At 37.0% G+C, this 19,007-nt stretch overlaps 1 protein-coding gene and 1 pseudogene across 3 annotated transcripts in view; one reads left to right on the top strand and one right to left on the bottom strand.

Moving 5' to 3' along the window:
* Nucleotides 1-19,007, bottom strand: part of ABCB7 (ATP binding cassette subfamily B member 7) — a 121,474-nt gene that overhangs the window by 49,018 nt on the left and 53,449 nt on the right. For 2 of the 3 annotated variants that reach the window (XM_037512241.2, XM_037512237.2), the window contains one exon: nucleotides 10,421-10,501. In XM_037512241.2, the coding sequence (XP_037368138.1) occupies nucleotides 10,421-10,501 (81 nt within the window). The remainder of the gene's footprint in view (nucleotides 1-10,420; nucleotides 10,502-19,007) is intronic. The other variant, XM_037512238.2, reaches the window with a different exon arrangement.
* Nucleotides 14,562-14,933, top strand: LOC119246063 (polyadenylate-binding protein-interacting protein 2-like; annotated as a pseudogene).

Below are 19,007 nucleotides of genomic sequence, written 5' to 3'. Positions count from 1 at the left end.
TGGAGGAGGGTCCCACATGGCGCGCAGACCTCTCCTGCTGCCCGCTGCTCCCCTCAGCAGTGTACTTCGGTCCTTCTGCCTGCTCTGCTCCCTGCTCTGGCTCTGGTGAATTCTCTCACCCTCCCACGCTTCTGACTGTACCCAGTGCATGTATAAACAAAACAAACAAACAAACAAATAAATAAATAAATAAAAACATGCCTCTATAAAAAAAATAAATAAAATAAAATAAAATAAAACAAAAGCTCAGGGTCCAAGGGCTTTCCTAGTGATGTCTACCAACCTATCACGTAAGAATTAATATCTATTCTTCTCAAACACTTCCAAACAAAACAAATGTTCTGTACATAAAAAGAAAACTATAGACCAGTATCCCTGAAGACACAAATGCAAAAATACTCAGCAAACCAAATTCAACAACACATTAAAAGAATCAAACACCATGATCAAGTGGGATTTTATTACAGGGATGCAAGATGGTTCAAAATATGCAAAGCAACATGATACATCAATCAAGAACAGAGAAGACAAAAATAATATGATCATAATATGCAATAATATGCAATAATATGCAGAATAATATGCAATAATTGCAGAAAAAGCAATTAATAAGTTTCAACATCCACTGATGGTCAAAACTCTCAACAAAATATAATGAGAACCATAACATCATAACATCATAACCATAACAACCATAACATAGCTAGCATCATACTTAACAAGAAAAAACAAAGTTTCACATCTAAAATCAGAAACAAGACAAGGATGTTCATCCACTCTCATCATTATTTAATATTGGAATTACTAGCCATAAAAATTACACAAGAAAAGGAAATAAAAGATTTCCAAGTTGGAAAGATAGTATAACTGACACTATTTGTAGATGGCTATAATAATATACATAGGAAACTCCAGACTACAATTAAAAAAATTATCAGAGAAATTAAACAAATAAAGCTGTAGACTACAAAATTAATACACAATTATCTGCTCTATTACAATCAAGAAAAAATGAACTACCAAAAAAGGTAGAAATCAGGAAAATAAAAATAATTTATAATTATATTAAAAAGAATAAAACAATGGGTCAGACACAGTGCAGCAGACAGGGCAAATGTGGCAAAAACATGGTCTTAGCAGTGCCTGGTTTGCAGAGGTGGAGGTGTAAATGTGGCAAGGACAGTGCCAGGACTGGCTAAAACTCTTAGAGCAGCAAAATAGTATCCCCCTGTACAAGCAGCAGTGGTAAAGCAGTGTCTGTGTGAGGCTGGTGGTGCCCTCCAGAACAGGTGACCTAGCCTCTTCCTAAAGATGGACTGGAACTCACCAAGATGGCAACAGAGGAGGTTCCTGGCTTCACTATTAATACAAAGTAACATCTAGCATATAACCAGGTGATACTGCATCAAGAAAGGCCTGTGGCTACAAGTGAGATTTGAACATGCCCTTGGACATTGGAGACAAATGCAGATTTCAACTGAGGCACTGAGAAGTTCAACTACATCAAACTGAAGGTAGCAAGAGAGGAGACACTGGAGTTTGCACACTGGGGCAAGGGACACAGTCAGCAGGGCTATAAGTAGAGTCAAGAGACAAGGACAGGGTGAGAGCAGAGGTTCTATGTCTGCACAAAGGCATGAACAAGAGGAAATCTATGCGGAGGAGCTGGGATGCGCCACACAGTCTGGTTCCCTGGTAAAAATAAGATCAGAGCAGGTGCTCTAGTCTCCACTCCTTTCTCTACCACCTAGTATTGGTTCTTACCTCAGGAGGTGCACTGAGTGCATAAAGAAGGCTGAGTCTCTGATCGTGAACCCCAGAAAAGAGGGACATCAGCAGTGTCTCACAAACATGAGTCAGCCACCCCCAGTCCAACAGCTTGACCCCTCTAGGCCCCTGCCATACCCTGTTGACTCAGCAACTGCAAAACAACTCTGGGTATCTACAGAAGCTACAAAAAGTGAAAAAAAAATCAAATCAAATCAAACAGAAACAAAGTATCACATGTGGGAAAAGTAAAATTAGTACAACTCTATATAAGTTACTGCTATCAATATCAAAAAAGAGAGGACTTCAATAGTATCAATAGACAGACAAAAAATATACATAACACATTGCAACCCAAGACCTCAAGAGAATGACATCACAAGGTAAGAACACCTCTACAGAACACAAACAGAAAAACATGGAACATAATATTTTCATATCAGATAAAGAGTTCAGAATTGATATAATACACTCAAAGAGAAAAAAGTCTCAGAACGGTAAATCAAAGTGATAAAAGAAAATTTAGAAAAACTGATCAAAGAGGAAAAACAAAATTCAGAAAGACAAATAAATGAGCTCTGAAATATAATCAATGAACATAAAATAGAAACTAAAGCTTTAAAAAAAAAAGCAACAGATACTTAGGATGTAGCAACTCAATAAATGAGATCAAAAGAAATAAAATGAGATCAAAAGAAAAATAAATCTAGACAATGCTGTAGAATAGACAAAATAGAGAACCAAATCAGTGAACTCAAAGATAGTACTGCATTAAGGACCTATGAGGAAGAAGAAAGAAAATATGATTTTTTTTTAATTGGAAAAAACACTTTGAGAATTATCCAATGCCATTAGGAAAGGCAACATAAGGGTAACGTGCATCCTAGAAAGGGAAGAGAGGAAAAGAGACTATTTAAAGATATAATAACAGAGGCAAACTTTCCACTCCTGGAAAAGATAGTGAATACAAAAGTCCATGAAGCAAGCAAACACCATGGTTATCAAAAGCAATGACACAGACACCAAGACACATAGTAGTAAATGATCAAGAGATCAAAACAAACGAAAAACATTGAAGGTGGCTAAATAAAATTTATAAACTTGGGCCTCCCCTGGTGGTGCAGGCGGTTGAGCACAGCACTGTGAAGCTATCGGCAGCCTCTGCAGGGTGGGTTTGATCCCGGCCGGCCGGCGAGGGTCCCACATGGCGTGGTAGACCTCTCCTGTCTCACCTGCTGCTCCCCTCAGCAGTGTATTTCGTCCATCTGCCTGTTCTGTTCCCCGCTCTGTCTCTGGTGAATCATCTCACCCTCCCGCGCATCTGGCCTGTACCCCGGTTCTTGTATAAATAAATAAATCTTTAAAAAAAAAAGAAAATTTATAAACTTATAACAGATAAACCATCAGGCTTTCTCATATACCTCAGCAGAAACTTAAAAGGCAAGGAGAGAATGAAATGAAGTATTCGAAATACTTTAGATAAAATTGCCAGCCAAGAAATCTGTATCCTGTAATGACCTCCTTCAGAAATGAAGGAGAAATTAAGGTCTTCCCAGAGAAAGACAAGCAGAAGGTGTTTGCCAATACCAGATCTCCCTACAAGAGGATGAAAGGAGCTCTCCTATGAAAATTGAAGAGAAGAAATTGCACAAAAAACTGAATGAGGAAATAGAACCAGAAAACTAAAGTGAAAACAGCAGTAGCAACTCCTTATATATCAATAATCACCCTAATTGTAACTGAACTCACCAACCAAAAGACAATTGTAACTGAACCCACCAATCAAAAGACACAGAGCAGGGCCTCCCCAGTGGCGCAACGGTTGAGCACTGGGCTGAGAAGCTGCCCGCAGCCTCTGCAGCGCGGGATCGATCCCCGGCCACTGGGTGAGGGTCCCACATGGTGCAAAGACCTCTTCTGGCACCCGCTGCTCCCCTTAGCAATGTACTTCGTCCATCTGCCTGCTCTGCTCTCTGCTCTGACTCTGGTGAATTCTCTCACCCTCCCACACTTCTGATTGTACCCTGTGCTTGTATAAATAAATAAATAAATCTTAAAAAAAAAGACACAGAGCAGCTGACTGGACCAACCTCCTGCTGTCTTCAGAAGATCCATCTGAGTTTAAAAAAAAAAAAACAGAGCTACAGGCAGACATCTCCCATCTCATCCTTTGCTCCCTTACAGGGTATTTCAATAAATACACCTTTTCTGTTCTTAAAAAAACAAACAAACAAACAAAATATAGGTATAGAGAAAATGGCTGGGGGAGGGGGGTTAACAGCAAATGGTATCCTAAAAAATGCAGGGACAGTCACATTCACATCAGATAAAATAGACCTTCCAGCCTGAACAGACTGAGTACAAGCATGGCAATTTAAGCATTTATCAAACACTCTCAAAAACAAAAGACCAGGACCAAATCATTTGAAGGTTCTACCAAACCTTCAAAAATGAACTAATACCTATCCATCATAAAACTCTTCCAAAAAACTGAGCAAGAGAGAATACTTCCACATACATTTTATGAGGCCAACATTACTAAAACCAAAAGCACAATTAGGTATCACAAACAAACAAAAAAATTACAGCCAATAATCCTAATGAAAATCGATGAAAAAATCCTCAACAAAATCTTAGCAAACCAAATTGAACAATACATCAAAAGAATCACAAATTACAGCATCCATTTATGATAAAAACTCTGAATAGTAATAGAAGGGATATGCCACAACATATTATAGGCCATATATGCAAAACCAGAGAAAACTTTACTAAATGGTGAAAAACTGTACATTAAAGGGATGTCAACTCTCACCACTGCTATTGGACATAGCATTCAAAGTCCGAGATAGAGCAAGAAGGCAAAAGAAAGACATCCAAATTGGGAGAGAATATGTAAAACTGTCACTATTTGCAGATGACATGCTAATATACACAGAAAACCCTGAAGACTTCAATAAATATTTAAAAACAATAATTCAGTACAGTGAAGTAAAAGGCTACAAAATCAATACACAACTATTAGTTGCATTCCTATATACAATGAACTGTAAGAGAAAGAAATCAGGAAAATTTACAATTTACAATCACATCACATCAAACATAATTAAACATCCAGGAATAAACCCACAAAAAGTGAAGGACCTGAACAATGAAAAATATAAGACATTATTGAAAAATAAAAAAAGACACAAAGAAATGTAAAGTTATTCCTTAATCATAGATTTGAAGAAAGAGCATCACTAAAATGGAACTTACATCACACTAATAAGCTCCTGCACAGCAAAAGAAACCATCATTAAAATGAAAAGACACCCTAATGAATAGGAGAAAGTATTTGCACATCATAATCCAATAAAGGGCTGCTATCCACTATCTACAAAGAACTCACACAAATCAACAAAAAGTAAACAACCCAATCAAATAATGCACAGAAACACTAAATAGACACTCCTCTAAAGACACACAGATGGTCAACAGGCACATGAAAAATGCTCATCATTACTTATCATCAGGGAAATGCAAATCAAAATCATCTCACACCCCTAAGAATGGCCCTTGTCAAAAAGACGAGGCTCACGAAAACTGGAGAGCATGTAGAAGAAAATGTACCCTTTTACACTATTTGTTTAGAATGTAGACTGGTCCAGGCCCTACAGAAAATAGTACAGAGTTTACTCAAAATATTAAACATAGATTCTCCACATGATCCAGTTATTCTACAGCTAGATATTTAGTCAAAGAATAAAAAAAGAATAATTCAAAGGGACAGATAAGATCCTATGTTCATTACAACACTATTTGCAATAGCCAATTTACGGAAATAATCAAGTACCCAAGAACAGATTAGTGAATAAAATAGATGTTGTGTTTACACATTAGACTATAACTGAGCCATGCGAAAAAATGAAATCTTGCCATTTGCAACAACATGAATGGAACTGGAGGGGATTGTGCTAAGCGAAATAAGTCAGAAGGAGAAAGAAAAATACTTCACTGATATGGTGAATATAGGGAAATAAAACAAAGGAACAGACAACACTAAACAAAAATAAACCTAAGAAATCTGACAGTAGTATTGAGGCTACCGGAGGGGCAGGTAGTGTGATGTGAGTCACATTGTACAGTGTAAAACTATATCCCTAAATGATACACAGTGCTGTAAATCAATTTACCTGAATAAAAATAAGATACAATTTTTATTTTTTTAGTTTTATAAAGATTTATTTATTTTTGCATACAAGAACTGGGTTAGAGGCCAGAGGTGTGGAGGGTGAGAGGATTCACCAGAAACAGTGGGGAATAGAACTGGCAGAGTGACTGAAATACACTGCTGAGAGGAGCAGCGGGCAAGTCAGGAGAGGTCTGCTGCACCATGTGGGCAGCTCCCTGGCCAGGGATCAAACTCTTGCTGCAGTGGTTGCAGATAGCTTCATAGGTTGTGTCTAAACCCCTTATGCCACCAGGAAGGCCCCCAATACAATTTTTAAAAGAGAAAAATTATGTCAGTAGCACACCATCTAAGTCTTAAAAGCTTTGAGGTCCACAAATAATTCATTTATATAAATGAATCAAGTTCTTGGCATGACAGAGCACAGCTCTTTAAAAAAATTCAAAGTCATCTAAATATTTCACGTCATTACTCTTTCAAGTTTTCCACTATCAGAGAAACAAAAGTTATGAACTGCTGTTTAAAAAAGCTTTTCTTATAAATGTAAAAAAAAATATGCTAGATTTTGAAAATACTTCAAGAATATTGGTTGGAGTTACCCTGTTTAAAATCTGTTTTTGGCAAGAATCTAATTAAAGATTGACATTTCACCTCTGTTAAAATACATAAAAATAAATTTATTGAAGGAGGTGAAAGATCTTTACAGAAAAATTATACTATTTTTGAAAGAAATTAAATATACAAAGAAAGAGAAAGATATTCTATGCTCATGGAATAGAAGAACAAATTGTTCTTTATGGTTTATTTGGCCATTGTTAAAATGACCATATTAAATAAAGCAATATACAGATTCAGTGTAACCTAGCAAAATCCCAATAGAATTCCTCATAGAAATAGAAGGGGGAGGGCTTCCCCTGGTGGTGCAGCGGTGAGCGCTGGGCTGCAAGGCTGCCAGCAGCCAGTTCATTCCCCGGCCACCGGCAAGGGTCCCACAAAAAAAAAAAAAAAAAAAAGAAATAGAAGGGGGGAAAAAAATCACAAAATATACTTGTAATGACAAAAGACCCAAAAAACAATTCTGAGTAAAAAGAAAAAAATGGAGGCATCACAAGCTCCCAATTGAAAACATACTACAAAGTGACAGTAATCAAAACAACATGTTGTTGGAATAAAAAGAGACACATATCAATGGAATAGAACTGAGAGCCCAGATATAAACCCATATATATGACAAGAAGCTAAGAGCATATACAATGGAGTGGGAAAATCTCAATAAATGGTACTGGGAAAAATGGATAGCTGCAGGTAGGAGAATGGACTACACTGCTAGCTAACATGGTACACAAAAAATAATTCAAAGCATATTAAAGACTTTAATGTAAGATTCCCATAAAGCCTCCCTGGTGGTGCAAGGGTTAAAGACACAGCACTCACTGTCAAGCTATCACCAGCCATTGCAGCATGAATTTAATTCCAGGCCAGCCTGGGAGCTAACCGACATGGCACAGCAGGCCTCTCCTGTCTTGCGCACTGCTCCCCTCAGCAGTATATTTCAGTAGATCTGCCTGTTCTGCTCCCCACTTTGTTTCTGGAGAATCCTCTCACCTGCCCTTGCCCCCGCACCTCTGGCTTACACCCCAGCTCCTGTATGCATAAATAAATAAATCTTTAAAAAAAGATTCCCATAAAATAAAATATATAGAAGAAAACCTAGGCAATAAGCTCCTTGACATCAGCCCTACAGAGGTCTTTGGAGATTCAACTACAGTGGTAAGGGGGAAAAAAAGCCAAAGAAACAAATGGGACTACATCAAACTTTTGCACAGCTTAAGAAACTATTGTCAAAATGAAAGGACAACCTACTGAATGAGAGAATCATATCCAACAAAAGGTTAATATCCAAAATATATAAAGAACTCATAAAACTGACACCTAAAATCACACAACCCAATAAAAAAATGGGCAGAGGATATGAATAAACAGGTCTCCAAAGAAGACATTCAGATTGTCAACAGGCACATGAAAAGATGTTCATCACCTTTTATCATTACATCAATGCAAGTCAAAACAACAATGAAATAATCACATCACACTTATGAAAGATGAAGAAAAATAAGTATTGGTGAGGATGTGAAAAGAACCCTAGCAAACTGTTGGTGGGAATATGAACTGGTCCAGTCAACTATGGAAAGCAGTATGGAGATTCCGGAAAAAACTAATAGAAATACCATGTGATACAGTTACCCCACTTATAGGTGTTTATCTGAAGAATTTAAGAACACGAATTCAATGAAATATATGCACCCCATGTTTATTGCAGCATTATTCACAACTGTTAAGATTTGGATATGAACTAACCATCCCCTTAGAGATAACTAAAGAAGATGTGATGTATTCAGTCTTGTGTTGTTAACATTTGGTCAGTGATGGACCACATATATTATACTGGTCCAAACAGGCTATATTATATAGCTTAGGTATATAGTAGGCTACCCCATCTAGATTAGTGTAATACTATTCTATGTCATTCAAAAACTGAAATTACCTATAATGCATTTCTCTCAGAATGTATCTCTGTTATTAAGTGACGTATGACTATATACACAATGGATTACTCAGCTGTAAAAAAAAAGATGAAATCCTGCCATTTGCAGCAAGATGGCTGGATCTGAGGGTATTATGCTATGTGTGAAATCAGTCAGATAGAGGAAAAAAACACCGCAGTATATAACACATATGTAGAAGATAAAGAAACAAAACAAATGAACAAATAAAATGATGTCAATCTCTTAATCTATAAGAACAAAATAGTGATTGCTAGAAGGGAAGGATTAAGAGTGGTAGGTAACAGGAGTTGTCAATTGTTTGGTGAAGAATGGAAACATGACTTTTGGTGGCGAACATATTATAGTCTATATAATGCTGTATACCAGCACTGTAAACCTATATAATGCTAAAAGTTGATCTCACTTCAATTAAAAAAAAATGAAGTACATGTATATAATAAACTTCTTATAGCCATGATAATCAATAAGTAATGAACAAGGTCTCAGTCCTTTATAAACACAAATGTGTATCAATACCAAATCATAACAATAACAACTGTGGGCCAAGTTATGAAAACAGAATTACAAAGAGCAAAAAATGCCTTCTTGTTCTCACCAATTGAAACAAAACATAATTGCCATAAATGGGATGTTGATTTTTGGACCAACAATCACAAAGCATTTTTATTTTTTTTTTAAGATTTATTTATTTATGTGTACAAGAGCTGGGGTACAGGCCAGAGGTGTAGGGGGTGAGAGGATTCATCAGAGATAGAGTGGGGAAAAGAAAGGGCAGATTGACTGAAATACACTGCTGAGGGGAGCAGCAGGCAAGTCAGGAAAGATCTGCTGCGCCATGTGGGATGCTACCTGGCCGGCCGAGGATTGAACTTGTGCTGCAGTGGCTGCAGACAGCTTCATAGGTTGCGTCCCAACCCCTTGTGCCACCAGGGAGGCCCCACAGAGCATTTTTAAAGGGAAGACATCAAAAGGTAATTATTTTACTGTGACAATCTCTCTTCTGTGACTTTTTTTTAACTGTAAAAGACTGAACAACAATTTAATGGGGTCATGAACAATGAGAAGATTGAGCACATTCTCCCCTAACTTAAAACTTTAATGGTGAAGGGCCTCCCCTGGTGGTGCAGCGGTTGAGTGCTGGGCTGCAAGGCTGCCCACAGCCTCTGCAGCGCTGGTTCGTTCCCCGGCCCCCAGCGAGGGTCCCACAAAAAAAAAAGAAAAAAAACAACGCAACTTTAATGGTGAAAAATCTAATTTCTATAGCCTATGAATAAATTACAAAGATATACTGTGCCTTAATGGCAAATAATTGTTAATCAGAATTAAAAAGTAAAAGAAGTACTGAAGATTTAGACCAGCTTCTAATTTTCTACTCTTTCTGTAATTTGGAGGTTTACTTGTTTCATTTCAAAGAACTGAGAATTTTTAAAGGTATCTTAACTTACATTAGCAATGAAAAGTAACCCTCATCAACAGGTAAACTCATCATCGCTTACCACAGGGGCTCTAAAAAGCTTAGAGTCCCTTGATATTTTGCCATCTGAACATCTTCTAAAGTAAAGAAACTACTCACCTGAAAAACTCACAGCATATCATATATCACATACATATTACCAGAATACCAGAATAAATTTAGATGTCAACAGGCTGGTATTACAGTTATAAAAGCTTTCTGAAAATGTTACTATAGTTGACACTGATTTCAAGAGATTCAGAAGGATTTCTCTAAGGGTAGAAAAATATCAAGATTTCTTTTTCCATTTCTAGTTGCAGAAGTATCCCTCTTATCTTGCCAGTATTTAGAAAAAAATGAAAAGTATGTGGGAATTATGTATAGTATAAATTGGAAAACACTCTAAGGACTTGTATGCTTTTCCCAGATACACGTAGAAGAAATGTGTGCTTAAAATCTTACCCTTGTAGCATCTAATATCTGTTTCGAATTGCCTTTTCCTAGTCTCTGCCACCTGGTATGCCTTAATGTGTCTGGGATCTGCTGAAGAGAAAAAAAAGGAGGAAGAAGTTTCAGAGTAGACAATTAATAATCAAAGATATCCTTTACTGTCCAAAAACATACATAAAACTAAAATCATAACCAGTGTTAGAGAGATGGTTATGCTTTTCAATACATACCTAAAATGATAATATAAAACATATGGTCCAAATATATTATTCATTAGAAGTGTCAAATTGTATTTTCTCTTTATACCATTTCTTTCTATGTTTCTCTGTACTTGTTTCTTTTCAAATACTACTTTTATTAACTTCCTTTACTATATTTAATTATGTACCTTGTGTCTGCTCCCTCTTTAGTCTTAGTGAAAGACTCCTTGGGCCTATTTTTGTCTCAGAATGTTTCAAAAGTGGAATTAAAAAAGGAAGAATAAAGACCTCTCCATGGTAATAACAGATAGGTATCAGTAAGACAGACACATATCCTTCTAAAATGCACTTTTCCTAAGAAAAAATGCACTTCTTTAAGTCGTCTGTCCCAAAAGGCAGGTAATACTTAGGTTTTCCTTAAGCTATAATTGAGCTGCACAAATGAACTAAAGTCTGAACATAAAAGTAAATTTTGTATACTGCAAAATAACAAAAATCCAATCATCATAAACAACCTCCATAAACAAAGCTAAGCAAGCTATTAAGAAAATTCAGTTGTTTTCTAATATGTAATGAAAAACAGTTGATTTCTACTTATGCCTATTTGTAAATATATGACAATCCCTGAATTATAAAAATTTCAAAAACATTAATGACTATACTGTCTTGCTGAACCCAAGTTAACTACACTACTCCATGTACCATTTAACCTCTGACAGCCATCCACTGTCACTGATGACTTCTGGTGCTTAACTCAACTGTTTTCCTCACTGTCTTTCTCTATACTCAAACCTCATGCAAGTTTCACTCCCTCATTTTCATGTTTTCCCTAAGCCTCCAGCAAGATCTTACCCTTGCTTGCACATGCATATACAAGTTAATCTTCTCTGCCTTTGAAAATGTGCCCAGTCATATCAAGTAAATGACTATCCACCTTCTTTTCTCTCTCTCAGAACTATACCTATATGGCCAATAGGAAAAGATGAATGTTGGCAACACATCTTAACCTAACAGCAAAAACATACATTCTGCATTGACATTGGTCAAAATAAAAACAAATTTCATTAAATCTAAGTCCTTGAAAGTATGCATAGAACCCCTTCAGAATTTCCAGCTATCTCTTAGTCCTTCTCTAATCAAACCATTTTTCTCCCTTAAACATCACGATTGAAGGTGAAACAATTTTAAGTGTTTATATTCAAATTAAACTTCTAGTGCTCATAGCATTTTTAAATTCATTAACTATTTCAGACATATAAAAAGTTCAGAACACAATATAATGGACACATGTGCACTACACTGCCTAAGAAATACAGATTAAAAAAAAGGGCCCCCAGTATTCTCCTCTACAATGTCATCTCCTCCACATTCCCCAGAGTGAATCAGCACTGATTATCTAAAACATTATTCATTGCAGAGGAAAAAATATCAATCACATAATGGGCTAAACTCCTTTTCAGGGCTAATCCTGACACTATTTAAAATACTGTTTATATGGAAAGATGTTCTGAGTTTTAAAACAACAGACTTACAAACACTTCTGGAACACAATGCATTTGTAATTTAGGATTACTTCTACTTTTAAAACCCTGAATAAGGATTTATAGCAAAAAAAAATCTTTCTCTTAAAAGTGGAGATGGGCAACATGATTTTGAAAATTAATGGATTGGATTAGATGTCCCTTCCAATACTGAAATTCTATGGTTTTTATGGAATGGAATGAAAAGGCTGTTGTTATTAATTGGATTTAAAAAATCATAACTGAGTTATTATAATTTATTTCTTCAATAAATCTAGAACCTGAATTTATAACACCCTATCTCCAAAAATATAGCAATAAACCATATATTACTGAAGATAACAAGCATGAATAATATTCACAAATACCAGCCACTTGAAAAGTCAGATAAATGAAAAAGTTTACACTAGTGTGTCATGTTTATTTTACCTTTTAAAAAAGAAGAAAATCTGGGAAAACCTTTAAGTTAAAGATTCTGTGGCTTTCAAAAGCATAATGATCTATGTCCTCATTTAGGTCAGCACTATTCATCCAGTAATTATTAAAAATATTAACCCCTGCTAGACACTGGCATAGACACAATGCTTTGCTCCGTGCAGATCTTTAATACATATTTATAAAATGATTGTCAACACTAAAGCCATCATTTTAGCAGACAAAACTACAGCCATGTAAATGAGTAAATAAAACCAAGATCCAAGCAAGAAAGCTTAAAATATTGAAACCTATTCCACTAAAATTACATTCTTCCTTTAAGGGAAAATTCAGTCTTCACTAAAAATAATCCTATTAAGTAACATCTTTGGTAATTGCTAGATATGACTGCATTTTTTATGATAGTTTACTTTTATAAGCTAAGATTGGTATTTGTAAACACCTGAAGAATTACCTAATAAGAAAAGATTAAAGAACAATTTGTAAATTGCCAACCCCTCATGGATTTGGGAGTCAATTATGTCTGCATTTCTGAAGTTTTGGAAAACTAAACTAAGTTTACAGCTATCCATTTATATGTATATGATTCTTTAAGAATATTAGTAGTGTGTGAATGTTACCATCTGATCATTACAAAACCTAAAACATTAAAACTATTTTTTTTTCCTTTAAGAGCTGGGGTACAGGCCAGAAGTGCAAGGGGTGGTGAGAAGATTCACCAGAGACAGAGTGGAGAACAGAACAGGCAGATTGACTGAAATACACTGCTGAAGGAAGCAGCAGGTGAGACAGTAGTAGTCTGCTGCCCCATGTAGGTTTGCTCCCTGGCCGGGGATAGAACTTGTGCCTTGCTGCAGTGGCTGCGGACAGCTTCATAGTGCTGCAACTCAACCCCTTGCGCCACCAAGGAGGCCCTAAAATTCTTTTTAACCTATTTTTTTGAAGAATAAAACTCTGAGGTTAACCTTATTTAAACTTGGTTTTCTTCTCAAGTGCCTAGAAACTAATTGAGAGAATAGGGAAGGGGGAAGAGTTGGGAAGGGAAAGTAGAAAGGAATGAAGGAGGAAATGGTAAACTGACTTCTTAGATTTTATTATATTTCTCAGCAGAAAGTTGAAGGATAAGGGAGTTCCTTCCTTGTGTTAGATATTCAATAAATGCTTGTCAAATGAAATGAATAAATGGCAACCTAGCATAAGGATTTTAGACAGTTTATGTTACTTCAGTCTTCACACACTGACCACAAAATCATCAGGCTGAACTCTATTGCTACAAAATTTGATAACTCTAGGAGTTGGCAAACTTTTTATCTGTAAAGAGCCAGACAGTAAATATTTTAGGGTTTTCAGACATAAAATCTTCACAACTACTTAACTCTGTCACTGTAGCACAAAAGCAATCACCAATAATACATAAATGTTTGGCTATACTGAAATACAGACATGGGAATATGAATAGACATGGGAATATGAATATCATATAAGTTGTCATCTGTCACAAAAATAATTATTCATCTTTTGATTTTCCCCAATTATTAACAAATGTAAAAAAAAAAAAAAACTCTTAGTAGCGAAGCCTTGCAAAAATATCCTTCAAAAAACCAAAGGAGAGTTAAAAACTCTCAATAAATATAAGTTGAGGGAGTTTACTAACACCAAATCTGCCTTGCAGGATGATAAAGGGAATTTTTCATGTTAAAACAAAAGGATACTAAACAGCAAGCCAAACGTATATGGAATTATAAAATTAGCTGGTAAACGTAAATGCATGAGCAAATAAAGAATACTATCATAATGTAAAAGTATACAAGTCACTATTATCTAGCATAGAAGTTAAAAATATAAAGGCATAGGGACTGGAGAAGGGATACGGCACGCAAAGCACACAACAAGCAGGGGAGCAGCACTGCCTGTGGAGATACATGCAGGCAGACCAGATTGGCTGGCTGCTGACCCCACTGCCCTGCACTTGATTGTAAGTGAAAACTAATGCCAACCATGGAAGATCCAAGTCACAGTAATACTAGCCTAAGCATCATCAATGAAGATGTGATTATTAAGTCATGCTCATGAACATGACAATCCATTTGCAGGATACATGTAGATGGAAAATGAAGAGGAATTCAACAAATAGAAGTGGAGTTATGGGAAGAATTTATTGAAAGCTGTTTCCAAGAAATGCTAGAAGAGGAAGAACATGACTGGTTTATTCAAGTTCAAAAACTCCCATAAACTATGGACCAAATCCAAGACAAATTTAATGACCTTATTATCAGTGACGGCTCTTCTCTAGAAGAGCTACTGATCAAGAGCTATCTGAATCCACATGCAAAGGTGTTTATTTGCGGGGTGAAGTACTAAAACATTTGAGTAGATGGGGCCCTCTTTTAGTAGATGTAGCACAATTTCCACACTGTGAAGGCAGTATTAGGAGATTTAATTGTAAAAGCTCTCTGTCACTGTGTTACACTTATGTATTGCCTAAGTTTTGTTAATCTTGCATGCTTAATAAAAATGCTGAGACTGTTATTAAGTAAAAAAGCCATCACACATTTACTGAAAATAGAATTGGCCCAATGGGTTTGATGCGAAGACAGTGAGGAAAGAAGGAAGCACCAATCAAGTTGTAACAAATCCCCAAATTAAATGATCTCTAAGTCTTAGTGAATTGTCTTTTATTTTTCTGAGGCTAAACTAGACCCTATGGATAACTAACACTCGTTAATGTCTAAACTTTTTTTAGAAAAATACGTAAATTTAAATTAAGTTAAGCAGATTTCTTAGATCAGGCTTAAATTTGCATTTGTCCCCATCAAAAATAATCCCCTTTTTCTGAAGAAGGTTTGTTAATTTGAAATAATTCATTATATTTAAGTATGTCTTTGGTTACTGAAGTTACAATTACTGCTCACATGAGACTTAGTCTTGCCATATATGTGTTATTATGTAAGAAATAGTGGACTCTGTTCCTAATATTATGTCTAAGGAAGTATGTGATTTGAAAACTGCATCTTTGAAAGAGCCCCTCATTATAGTTATGCTTACGTGAAATCCAACAATGGACCAACCCATAATTCAACTGAACAAAGAAATTGCAATCACTGATTTAAGTGTTGCTTTTTCTTGCTTTTTAAACCATCATTATGGTAGTCTTCCCATAGAACAGTTTTGGGTTCTTTTAACAAAACTAGAAGTTTGGTTTCTTTAACTTCATATTTCAGTAGATTGGGCTGTCATACATGTCCAGTGTGAATAGCTTCTAAGTTGAAAATATTGTAAAAACAAATATATTTTTCAAAATATTTAAAATAAATAGAACTAAAAAATAAAGGCATAATCAATAACTATAAGCAGGAATATTTAATGAATATACACTATAAAAAGTTGCAATTCCAATAGCAATAATATAAAGATTGTGGGGAAGAATAAAACTGTGAAGACTTTTTTAAGGATCACATAATTGCTCTGTTATAGCAACATCCACTTCCCTCCTTAACCTGGCAACCACCAATTTGTTTTCACTCTCTGTAACTTTGGAATTTCAAGATTAAAGAAATGGAATTCGTTCAGAATATATAAACTTTTAAAATTGTTGCATATATCAAGGTTCCCTTTATTTCTCAGTAGTAGTCCATGCTATGGGTATACTGTTGTTGCTTTACCATTCACCCCTAAATGACACAAATTTTAACAATGAAATATACTTAATAGTCAAATGTAATTTTTAATTTCCCCTTATGTAGTTTGTTTTTTTTAAAGATTTATTTATTTATTTATACACGCACTGGGTGCAGTCAGAAGAGCAGGAGGGTGAGAAAATTCACCAGAGCCAGAGTGGGGGAACAGAATAGGCAGACCAACAAAATACACTGCTGAGGGGAGCAGCGGGCGGCAGGAGAAGTCTGAGCGCCATGTGGGACCCTCGCAGGTGGCCGGGGATCGAACCGGTGCTGCAGAGGCTGCGGGCAGCTTCACAGCCCAGCACTCAACCACTGCGCCACCAGGGGAGGCCCTTACGTAGTTTTTAAATGATTGAATTTGTTATTATCCTAAAACGAACTGTTATAAGATATTCTATATAAGCCTCAAGAGGACCACAAAGTACATACCTATATGAGCTACACTAAAGAAAATGAAATCAAAGAATATCACTACAGGAAAATCAATGAAAAACAAAGGACGCACAAGATGAAAAGTAGGATAAAAGAGCTGGAAAACAGAACACAATTAACAAAACAGCAATATTAAACTCCTTATCTTTAACAATTACTTTAAAATTTATGTGATATTTATGTGATAAAGTACTCCAGACTTTATAGAGTGATAAAAAGGATAAAAGGAAACAAAACAAGCTACAACTCTACACCATCTACCTAAGACCCGCTTTAGGTTTAAGGACACAGGCAAGCGGGTAAGTGGAAGCAAACAGATGGGAAAACACATTCAAGGGAAGATAACATCACCAATATGGTGATGCAGGGGGTTCCTTCCTTTACTCCCAAGAGCAACATCTAACAATTGACCAAACAGACACTACACTGAGAGGCCTGCAGCTCGAGGTGAGACTGAAGCAGCCCCTGCACTTCAGAGAACAGTACAGACTGCACCACAAGGACACGGAGGAGATCCAGGAGTCAGTGCAGGGAAATACATGGAGGCTGAAGTCCAGGGTGGGGAACACAAGCAGAAGGGCTTCAGGCTCGGCCAGGAGCCCTGGGGAGGGGAGAGCTGAAATAATGTGGAGGCATATCCTTGATTTCCCCCTTTTCCCTCTCCCATTCTCTCCTCAAGCCCTCTGCACCCCTCCCTATTCCACTGACCTTAAGTCATCGAAACCCCCTGTGGTCTCACTCCTTACCCAAAAACTCTCATTGGTCCCTTTCCCATTACCCCTGCTGAGTCCTGCAGGACCAGGAGTAGGACTACCTATTAGCCTTACCTAGTGTGCCCTTTAAGACAAGTTCCCAATAAAGATGAACAGTTAATAAATGTCCATATTCACTTTTCAATCCTGGACCCCTACAACTGGTAGGTCAACTCTATGACCCCAAGGGCTTTCTAAATATGATAAGGGGTATTTTTGCCACTTACTGGCCTTCTTGGGCTGATATCCAGCCCCTCCTCAACACCCTCCCTAGAGGACAAGAAAAATTGGCAGTACTGGCAAAAGCCAGAGGAGGCTGACAAAGAAAATTAATAATGTAGGGCATATCATTTTAACCCCAGCCAACTTAGCAGTCCCCAGGGATGTGGGACCCAAATGATGACCTAGATAATAGAAGGCTGGAACATTATAGAAACATACATCTTAAAGTAATGAAGGCTGCTGACCAAAGACTAGTAAGCTGGGGAAAGGTCCAGGAGAGGTTGTTCAGAGGGACCAGGAAACTCCTCAGCATTCCTAAAGAGACTTAGTGAGTGCTTCCACCAGTACAGCCCTTAGACCTATATAAATCACTGAATCAAAGGTTTTGAATGCCTACTTCATCTCTCAAAGAGCCCCAAACATCAGGCAAAAGCTCTAAAAGTGAGAATTTGGCCCAAACACTCCCACCAATCAGTTCAAAGACATTGCATATGGAGTATTCAAGTATTCAAGGATCTGGGAAAACAGGCGGCCCTACTGGTTGTTGCCTTCCATTACTAGCCAGGTCAAAGGGGAGGGTATCAACAGAGCCTGCAACACTGAAGAGTTATTATCACCCCAAACACGGAACCAAGGCACCTAGAAAACTAGGCCCAGATCAATGTGCAATCTGCAAAAAGGATAGATACTGATAGGGGAATTTCTCCTTTCATTTCCAATTCAGGAGGAAAGGGGCAGACCCTGTTATTCAGCCCAACTGCAAATGGCCCAGGTAGATGAGGACTGACAGGGCAACACCACAGGTTCTGGGCTGGCTCCTGAGACAGTACTCCTAATCGCTGAGAAACCCCAGCTGGTACTGGACATAGGGGGGTTTCAGTGAACTTTGTGGTCAACATACTCAATATTGAATACAAAAAGTGGAAAACTAACTTTTTGCAAGCTGTGTCATTAAAGGAATGCTAGGGGGGTAGCAAAAGTACACACTTTCTAGAATCCATTGCTTTTGAGATAAGTCAAAAATATCTGAACCATTCTCTTCCATATGTCCCAGAAAGCCCAGTTCTCCTGTTGGGGCAAGATCCTATATAAGGTGAGCACTACTCTATATCTAAATGGACCCAAACTTGAAGTCTCCATCCCTTGTTCAACCAGAGCAAACCTGAGAGCCCTCCTGTCCACAAGCAGAGGAGGGTCTTTTAAAGAGACAGCCCTCCCCCCAGGAACAAACTGAGAAGTTAGGACTCAGGGCAAGGTAGGAAGATTCAAAATGCAGCACCTATACATATTAGATTAAAGCCCAGGAAGGGTGTCCCAACATCCAACAATACCCCTTTAGGAAGAGGCCCTACAGTTTG

This window comes from Talpa occidentalis, unplaced genomic scaffold (assembly GCF_014898055.3).
Source record: "Talpa occidentalis isolate TD23 unplaced genomic scaffold, MPIMG_talOcc4v2.1 talOcc4.15, whole genome shotgun sequence".
NCBI classification, from domain to species: Eukaryota; Metazoa; Chordata; class Mammalia; order Eulipotyphla; family Talpidae; genus Talpa; species Talpa occidentalis.
Note: the sequence above shows the minus strand (reverse complement) of the source record. Positions and strands in the feature narration are given on the sequence as shown.